Source organism: Paroedura picta, chromosome 2, assembly GCF_049243985.1.
Source record: "Paroedura picta isolate Pp20150507F chromosome 2, Ppicta_v3.0, whole genome shotgun sequence".
In the NCBI taxonomy this organism is placed as follows: Eukaryota; Metazoa; Chordata; class Lepidosauria; order Squamata; family Gekkonidae; genus Paroedura; species Paroedura picta.
In genome coordinates this window covers 76,725,152-76,735,202 of record NC_135370.1, presented here as the reverse complement: position 1 = coordinate 76,735,202, position 10,051 = coordinate 76,725,152, and the positions used below count along the sequence as shown (strand labels likewise).

The 10,051-nt window shown below is 42.2% G+C and overlaps 2 protein-coding genes across 2 annotated transcripts; one reads left to right on the top strand and one right to left on the bottom strand.

Annotated features, from left to right (window-relative positions):
* The first annotated feature begins 950 nt into the window (after positions 1-950).
* LOC143829681 (olfactory receptor 5AS1-like) lies at positions 951-1,883 on the top strand. Its single transcript, XM_077320939.1, has one exon. The coding sequence runs from the start codon at positions 951-953 to the stop codon at positions 1,881-1,883; it is 933 nt and encodes a 310-aa protein (XP_077177054.1).
* A 3,405-nt stretch (positions 1,884-5,288) lies between these two features.
* Positions 5,289-6,278, bottom strand: LOC143828895 (olfactory receptor 5AS1-like). Its single transcript, XM_077319057.1, has one exon. It carries the CDS (start codon positions 6,276-6,278, stop codon positions 5,289-5,291), a length of 990 nt encoding a protein of 329 aa, XP_077175172.1.
* Positions 6,279-10,051: the final 3,773 nt, after the last annotated feature.

Genomic DNA, 10,051 nt, shown 5'->3' with positions numbered 1-10,051 from the left:
ATGCCCAGGCTTTTGGCTGGTAAAAGGCCATTTCTGGCCTGAAGAATATGCAACACACTATATTTTGGCTTAAAAACTGGCCACAGCGTTTATTAACACACCTCACAACATGAGGGTTGGCGCAGCATGGGGATGAGCCTAGCCTAAGCAGCCAACTGACTGCAACCGGAATCCACAACCCCCAGAGCACGTCATAAATTCCCCGCCAGGAATACGTAACTCCTCTTTGGATTCCCTAAGAGGGAGATGACCCATCTGGGGGGGCCAAAGGGCACGAACCTCCTTGGCTACCCCCAGAGCCATCTGGTCACAAACAAGCTGCGAAAACCTACTCCGCTGAATAGGTCCTAGCTCGTTACCAACCACCCCCATTAAGGAGGCCCCAACCCCATCGGGGAGGCCGATCGCACACTGGCTCCCCTAAACTGGCTCATTTCCATGCGCCTACCCGCTGTGACAAACAAACAACAAACGAACAATATAAACCAACAAACAGAGAGGGAGGGTGGGTCACTTGTCTGCCGGCCAGCAAAAGGGGCAGAGAGCGGGCGGGCAGCATCCTAAATGACCACCAGAGCCCCGCCCACATGCAGCTCCCACTGGGTGCGCTGTGCGAGCCGCACCCCAGCCAAGCAGCCGGTGCCACTCTTCTTGTGCCCGCCCGCCCTTCCCCTGCCAATGTGCAGCTTGGGTAAGTCCTCACCACCTTTTCTTGATGCCTGGCATCACTCTTGAGTTCTTTGCCAGCTGGATAGCCAAAGCAACACTAAAATGATTAAAAGACCAGAGTGAGGTATTTATAAAAATTCCTTCTTTCTTCAGGTTTCTAAGAAGAGGCAGAGAAAAACATCTGCAAAAAAATCTTTAAAGTTGTCCTTGTTGTTCCTTCTTCTCCTGGATTCACCTACCAATAATCTGGAGACAAGGCAAGAAACTCAAATGAAGTGACCATGGGGAACCATACCGATGTAATTGAGTTCATTCTCATGGGCTTCACAGATCGAGAAGATATAAAGGATGCCCTCTTTGTGCTTTTCCTAGCTATCTATATTGCCACACTGGTTGGGAACATTGGAATCTTTGTGCTAATCTGGATCAGTCCTTGTCTACACACTCCAATGTACTTTTTCCTCAATAACCTGGCCTTCCTAGATCTCAGTTATTCTTCTGCCATTATTCCCAAGATGTTGGCCAATTTCTTAGCTGCAAGGAAGACTATATCATTAACTGGCTGCATTGCACAAATGTATTTGTTTGTTTGCTTTGCAGATGCAGAATGCCTCCTGCTAGCTGCCATGGCCTATGACCGTTACCAGGCCATTTGTAATCCCCTGCTCTATCCTGCTCTCATGTCCCGCAAGCTCTGCATCTGCCTAGTAGCAGGTTGCTATCTCACAGGCAGCATGAGCTCACTGGTGCATACTTGCTTTACATTCCATCTTTCCTTCTGCAGTTCTAAAGTCATCAATCACTTTTTCTGTGACATCCCTCCATTATTAGCTCTCTCCTGCTCCAACACACATATCAATGAAATACTCCTCTTTGCTCTATGTGGCTCTATACAAATGAGCACCTTCTTGGTCATCCTTCTCTCTTATTTCTGTATCCTTTGCACAATCCTGAGGATCCAATCTTCTGAAGGCCGCCACAAAGCCTTTTCAACTTGCACCTCCCACTTGACCGGTGTTGCCTTTTTCTATGGCACTCTTCTTTTCACGTATCTACGTCCTAGTTCGAGTTATGCCCTGGACACAGACAAAATAATCTCAGTGTTTTATACTATTGTATTTCCCATGGTGAACCCTTTAATCTATAGTCTGAGAAACAAAGATGTAAAGAATGCCTTGAAGAAGACATTGGAGAGAATTCATTTTGTCACCTGATGAACATTTATTTTAACTTCAGATTTAGATTCAGAAAACCTTTATTGGCATAAGATTTTAACATCAGTGTCTTTCTGGAAGAGTATAGGGTTTTTTTCTCTATGGTGATGAATTAACTGAAAGTATAATTTGTAATCATTTGTTGCAGAATCTGCATTGTAAAAGGAACATTTTTGTTAACCTTCTTAAAAAGGCTAAAGCCAAGGTTCCCTTCTTATATGTAATAGCATTTGCAACTATTCTGTTACATGCTACACAATAGATTTTTATTAGATAGACAACAAGTGGTATATTTTTTGTCAAGTAATAACTCCAGACACATATAAGCTTGTAGCACAGTTACAAAAAATCCATCTCCCTATTCAGATTTAAGATTGTTTTGTTTGCATGACCATACCTGTTATTATTTCTAATTGTTGGCTTCAATTTTAAAAAAATCATAAATTTCCTGTCAGATGAGGAGATCAGGGTAATCTAAAATTTTACATACAGAATTTTGAAACTGGTTTGTTATAATGAAAGCAAGGTGTTAGTTTATTATGGTGTTTTAATGACTACTTGATACCAATCTGCTTAAAACAAATGCTGCCAGCTAGACAGAGTATTAGCTCCATACCAGTTTGGTAGAGAAGCTGGAATGTCAAACGAGCATTGGTCAGACCTAGGCTTACATTCCTATGCAGTCTTGGTTATGAGATTCTCTTTCAATGTAGCCCCACTAGTTTGTTGTAAGAACAAAAAAGATCAGGAAAGAAGAATGTGTGCCCCTCTGGAATCAGTAAAGGAAGTGTGCACAAGACATGATATAAACATATTAGCATATATAAAACAACATCAAAAACTTAAAACTTATATTTAAATTAAGAAAAATCAATCACCACTGTTCTTAGCATTTTCCATTTAGCCCCCTCTTTGACTAATTTGATTGTAAATTTCTTTAAGGACAGCTGTTATGTGAAAATACATGGTCCTAGCTCGTACAGAATAATATAGGGTACAGAATAAAGGGTATAGAAATACAGGGTGTAGAATAGACTATAAAGCAGGGGTAGTCAAACTGCGGCCCTCCAGATGTCCATGGACTACAATTCCCATGAGCCCCTGCCAGCGTTCGCTGGCTCATGGGAATTGCAGTCCATGGACATCTGGAGGGCCGCAGTTTGACTACCCCTGCTATAAAGAATAAAGAGTGCTTTTTCATACGCACAAGGAGGAAAATCAGTAATGTTCAGATTCAGACTTTTCAGTACTTTTTGGATTCGTTCTAAATTAACCCAGCCAATTATATTCCAGCATAAGATATGGAGTCATTTTATCTAGAAAATCTGATTGATCAGCATGAGCTTTCAACCAGAGAACTGTCACTAATAAAAGATTGTATGTGTAAATTTTCTTTCATTAAGGGGGCTAGATTTTATTAGTGGCTTTTTGATCGGATTATAAAAGGATTTTGATAGTTGATTGCCCTGACTTTTTTCTAAATATTACATCCTTTTTAGCTACTTTTGAGTAGAATGGTTTCCTTTGACTTTGTAATAAATTTTCCTAGTTCAGGGATTAAGTCTTAAGAAGATAATTATGATAAATACTACCCTCTTATATTTCAGTGTATCTGCTATTAGTGTTGTTTGTGATGCCAGCAGTCTGAGATCTTTCTTCCCAACATTCTGATCAGATGTCAACATATAAACTTTGCCCATTGAAATAAATGAATTGTTTTAATTCAAAGAGAGTATACCAAGTTTGTTATTCTCTGCTTGACTCTGATTTATCAAATATTCAAACTTTTTTTTAAAGGGAACTGGAGAAACCCTAAGTAAAAAATAATGTAATCCAAGTAATTTAAACTCCTGCTTTCTGCTCCCCACCATGTTTGCAGGGAGTAGAAAGTTGGAGTTTAAATTTTAAATGGCTCATTGTCCTATACAAATGGGTTTGGTATGCACACCAGCATTTCCATTCTTGTAGGTTCATGTTTTGATTCATGGTTCAATCACAAATTGAACTGCAAACAGCTGTGTGGCAAGTTCCCCCACTTAACTAATAGGCTTTAATGGCTTAGAGCTTTCTAAACCTTCTGGTTCTTCTTCCCACTGTTTCAAGCTGGCAGGGAACACAAACAAGAAGTTAAATAGCTCCATTTTAACCCTCTGGTTCTGCTAATCCATCACCTTTCAAGAAGTAAGAAGCAAAATGGGAGGATTTTAAATTGCTGGAAACCATTAAAGCCTAACAGCTTAGCAGCAGGCCCTGCTGGGTGCCCTGTGGCTTTTCGTGGAGAGCAGAAAGCAGGGAACTTTAAACCTCTATTTTCTGCTCCCAGGAGAAAGCTTCAACATATGGAGATGAAGTGACTCTAAGCCACTTAAACCAGTGGGAAGCTCTCAGCCACTCAGCTGTTCTTCATGAAGAGCAGAAAGCAGGGTAAACTGGAGAAGCAAGTTAATGCTGCCCCCCAAAAGGCTTTCTTCCAACTCAGCCTAGTCCATAAAATGGCACCATACCTTGATATAACTGTCCAGGCCACCTGGATCCACACAACAGTAAACGTCAAGACTAGACTACTGTAATGCACTATACTCTGTTTTCCCCTCAAAATCAGTTTGGAAATTCCAATTGGTCCACAATGCCGCAACTCAACTATTAGTGGAAGCCAGATAGAACATGCATATTGCTCCCATTCTGTAAAGCCTCCATTGGTTGCCTGTTTGTTACTGAACTCAGTTTAAGATATTGGCTATCATAGCTAAGATGGTATTGATCTCTCTTATTCACAGGACTGACTATTTTTCTTTGCTTTCCCACAACAGTTCTGCTCATGTCAGCAGGGTGTTCTGCAGGTACTAATCTGCAGAGAGGCAAAATGAAAGACTGTCCATACATGTGCTTTCTTTACTGTGGCTCCCATCTCGTGGAATGGCCTTCCTGTGAAAGTCAGGGACGCTCTTATTCTCTTGGCCTTCAGCAAATTATTCTGAACTGAACTTTTCTGCACAGGGACTAAGGCAGCAAAGCACAAAATTGTCTACCTGGATAAATGATTAGGACCTGCAGTCTTTTATGCTGTATATAGCAAGTCACACACAGGATCCTATTATTAATGTTTGTACTGCTTAATATGTCATATTAATACGTATGCTATGCTCCTGTTCATAGGATCATATATATATATGAAATTTTGTTAGCATTGATCTCTATTTTGTATTCTATTTCCACTTCCTCCATTGAAAGGAACTGGAAAGCTGTTCTGCATGTGGTAGCTCTGCATGTTGATCAGAAATCTTCCACACATTCCTGAATTCAGACAAGCTTTTACATACTCTTGTTATTTTGGGATGAGTAATAGCTATGGTGCCATCTTTTCAAGTAGAATCATACAGAAACTGGCAAAATAGAAACTCAGTTTTACTGTCTAATGCAAATAGAGCAACCTCCATTCTTTCTGAGTGCCACCACTTTTCTCTGCAATAATCTCCTGAGAGTATCCTTCACTTCTTCATTCCTCAGGCTGTAGATCAAAGGGTTCACCATGGGAAATACGATGGTATAGAACACTGAGATTATTTTGTCCGTGTCCAGGGCATAGCTGGAGCTTGGCCGCAAATAGGTGAAGAGAAGTGTTCCATAATACAAGACAACAGCTGTCAAGTGAGAAGTGCAAGTTGAAAAAGCTTTGTGGCGGCCTTGGGCAGACTGCATCTTCAAGATTGTGCAAAGGATATAAACATAAGAAATCAAGATGACCAAGAAGGTGCTTGCCTGTATCAAGCCACACAGGGCAAAGAGAAGGATTTCATTGATATGTGTATTGGTGCAAGAGAGGGCTAACAATGGAGGGATGTCACAGAAGAAATGGTTAATGACATTGGAAGTGCAGAAGGAAAGATGAAAGGCATAATAAGTATGTACAAAGGAGGTAATACTGCCCATGAGATAAGAGCCAGCTACCAGCCAGGCACAAACTTTGCGGGACATGAGAACTGGATAAAGTAGTGGGTTACAAATGGCCATGTAGCGGTCATATGCCATTGCAGCCAGCAGGAGGCACTCTGCATCTGCAAAGGAAGCAAACAAATACATTTGCACAATACATCCTGCAAGTGAAATTGTTTTCCTTCCTGTTAAGAAATTAACCAGCATCTTGGGAGTAATGGCAGAGGAATAACTGAGGTCAAGGATGGCCAAGTTGTTGAGGAAAAAGTACATTGGAGTGTGAAGACAGGGACTGATCCAGATTACAGTGATGATGCTGATGTTCCCCACGAGAGTGGCAATATAGATGGATAGGAAGAGGGCAAAGAGGACTACCTGTATCTCTTGATGATCTGTGAAACCAAAGAGAATGAACTCAGCCACAGTAGTATGGTTCCACTTGGCCATGTTTGCTGTTTTCATTGTGGAGTAACTCCTCTGCAGTTGAGGAGAAGTGAACTGAATGGGGTAACAGCGGGGAAATTGCTTTTAAAATTTTTTGCTTCACACTCCCTCTGTAACATGAAGAAAAAGAGTCAGTTAACACATTATGAACCTATCCATACTGAACTTTTATTTCTGTAATGATAATTTCTCAAAATATGGGCCTTCACAAATGTTCTCATAAAAAACAGCACCCATCAATACACTATAATAATGTAAAATGCATGTGGTGCTTGGGGGTGTGATAGTTTATTCCAATGCAAATGGAAAATCTGTAACAGTATGATGTCCTACTGAATATTCCAAAGACAAAAGTGAAATGAGTATATGTAGAACAGAGGCACAAATACAACCCCCCCCCCCCAAAAAAAGAAACTTTCCTTAGTCTTATTACCTCAGTGGCTCTGACTGGGCAGAAAGGCAGGATATAAATGTTAATAAATTGTTGTTGTTGTTAGGTGCAAAGTCATGTCCGACCCATCACGACCCCATGGACAATGATCCTCCAGGCCTTCCTGTCCTCTACCGTTCCTCGAAGTCCATTTAAGTTTGCACCGACTGCTTCAGTGACTCCATCCAGCCACCTCATTCTCTGTCATCCCCTTCTTCTTTTGCCCTCAATCGCTCCCAGCATTAGGCTCTTCTCCAGGGAGTCCTTCCTTCTCATGAGGTGGCCAAAGTATTTCAGTTTCATCTTCAGGATCTGGCCTTCTAAGGAGCAGTCAGGGCTGCTCTCCTCTAGGACTGACTTGTTTGTTCACCTTGCAGTCCAAGGGACTCACAAGATTTTTCTCCAGCACCAGAGTTCAAAAGCCTCAATTCTTTGACACTTGGGGCCTTTAAGCACGGGGATCTTTGTTGCAAATTGTTTGCGGAATGAAAAATCGCCATTTAAAATAGTGGAATTCGTCGTTATGCATACCTGCCTTTGTAGTGGAATCAGTTGCGTTTTTTAGCGTTTCCCCTAGGCTTCCGGTCTCGGCAGAAATCGCTAGAAAGGAAGCGCTATTGCCAAGCTCGTCCCGCCCCTGGCCGTCAAGCAGCCAATGGGCAGCCGTTAGCATGCTCCCAAACAGCCCCTTTCCCTTTAAGAAAGGTTTTTTTTAAAAAAACAGACCCATAGCAACGAATCTAGGTAGATTCGTTGCAACGGAGAGACCCATCCAGCTGCCTAATGTGAGCTGTCGTTTGATCATATGATCGTTGGCACGCTGCCTTGAGTGATAAAAAAAAAATCCCCCCCCTCTCACGGGCCCGATTTTCGGCTGAATTAATGTGTAAAAAATAAAGGGACTTTATTTCAGCAAACGGGCTTTTATGTGGTTTGTGCTTAGTGACTAAAGGTAAAGGACTGAAGCCAGGGAAGCCTCTAAACAGAAAGAGGCTCGCTGGTGCGTTTATCCCTGCTCGCTCGGAGAAAAAAAAATGGCGATCGCTTCGCCGGAAGTTTGGAGGACAGGCTCAGGAGGAGGGACTTTGAAGAACCCGCAACAATGGTAACGCACAGGTCTTTAGCGCTAGTGTTGCAGATTGGTTGCAGGAGTGTATCGCTATCCGGAGGGTGAATCCACTTTTTGGGATTTCCCTGAAAGCGCTACAACGAAGCGCTTTTTGCGGATTGGTTTCAGGAGTGTTGCAGATTGTGTACGACGTCGTGCGTTATGGCAAATCAATAGCGTTACCAATTGGCAACCATTGTGCGATTTTGAAGCCGTGCAAAAAGCCCCTTGGCCTTCCTTATAGTCCAACTTTCACAGCCATACATTGCAACTGGGAAGATCATAGCCTTGACTAGACGCACTTTTGTTGGCAGGGTGATGTCTCTGCTTTTTAGGATGCTGTCTAGATTTGCCATAGCTTTCCTCCCCAGGAGCAAGCGTCTTTTAATTTCTTTGCTGCATTCCCCATCTGCAGTGATCTTGGAGCCCAGGAAAATAAAATCTATCACTACCTCCATTTCTTCCCCATCTATTTGCCAGGAATTGGGAGGGCCAGATGCCATGATCTTTGTTTTCTTGCTGTTGAGTTTCAAGCCAACTTTTGCACTCTCCTCCTTCACTCACATCAAAAGGCTCTTTAGTTCTTCTTCGCTTACATCAATGAAAATTACATAACTGCAAATACTGGGGGGAGGGACTCAAACAATTGTCAGCCTCCAGTGCTTCTCTCCTTCACCTCTTCTGTATGTACATTATCACTCTCTATTTTAACCTTTAGGGTTTCAGTGTTAAGAGGGCTGCAGCTAAATTTTCTTTGATCAGTTATTTGTCCCACTGGGCATACACAACTCAATTCCAATATGTGTTCAACCAGATTACACCATAAATATTCTTGGTAAATCTAGAAATCTACAACATAGTTTGGGTCATTGCATCCTGGAGTTAGCACACTAATGCATAATTGAAAGCCTCATGTGAACATTCAGAGGCAGGACAGACATGCTGGCTTGATATACATAGAATCACAGAGTTAGAAGGGACCTCCAGCGTCATCTAGTCCAATTCCCTGTACAATGCAAGAACTCACAAATACCTGCTCACCCAAAGTGACTCCAATTTCATACCCAAGTGATCCCTCCACCAAAAATCTCCAGAATTCAGCCTGGCCTGGAGGAAATTCATCCCACAATGGAGATCAGCAATTCCCTGGGTACGCAAGGGAGGGCCACAAGAGACAAACACTGGAACATCCCTTCCTGCCCACTCACTCACAATCTGCCTAAGTTAATAAAATCAGCATTTCTGTCAGATGACTATCTAGCCTCTTTTTAAAAACTTCCGAAGAAGGAGAATCCACCACCTCCCAAGGAAGCCTGTTCCACCGAGGAACCATTCTGTCAGGAACTTCTTCCAGAAGTTTAGCTGAAAATTCTTTTGAATTAATTTCAACCCATTGGTTCTGATCTGACCCTCTAGGGCAACAGAAAACAACTCTACTCCATCTTCTATATGACAGCCCTTCAAGTATTAATCACTCACATCAAAGCGTCTTGCTTAGGAACAAAATATGATGATTGAGATTGGTACTAGAGGTATGCAGAAAACTATTTTTTTTCTTCAGTTTGGGTCTGTTGAACCTCCTCAAGATTTAGTATCCTCAAAAAAAACTGGGTCTGAATACTGATATAGTATTTGGATCTGGGATTTTTATGAAATCCAGGATTTTCTTTGGATCCAATAAACCCAAGAAGAAGGGGAACAAATATTAAAAAGCCAGGATCAGCTGGGGTGTAGGGGCTCAGAGCTCCCTGGCACAATGGCTCATCCAAGACGGCCCTCCATCACAGCTCAATTCAAAGTGAACTGCAAAGGGAGGCAGCCACAGTCCAGGCGGGACAGCAGGTGTCAGCTCCTGCTAACCTGGCCAGTCAGGGGCTGACCCCACTTATAGCTCAGTTTAAACTGAGCCACAGAGAGAGCCAGTCCAAGTACTGAGTTGGCAGCTCCTCTCACTTGAGCCAATCCCAGACTGCCCCCCACTTTAAACCCTCCATTTCACTTCCCTCCATTTGGAAGGGGGAAATATAACAAAGGTTTTAAATGTCGGCTGGTAAAGTATATTTTTTTCAACCCAGGTGAACCAAATGCACATATCTAACCTGTACAAAAAAACAGGACAAGTATTGATTTAAAAATATAAAAGCAACCTGTGGTGTAACAGAATCAAGATTTTCTTATCCTACTCAAATTTTAGTCTGCCATCACATAGAATCATGTTGTCAATTAGGAGAAGCAGAAACGACCCATCAGCCA

Excerpts from the sequence above, each read along its gene's own strand:
- LOC143829681 (XM_077320939.1), top strand. The coding sequence starts at position 951 with ATGGGGAACCATACCGATGTAATTGAGTTCATTCTCATGGGCTTCACA.
- LOC143828895 (XM_077319057.1), bottom strand. The coding sequence starts at position 6,278 with ATGAAAACAGCAAACATGGCCAAGTGGAACCATACTACTGTGGCTGAG.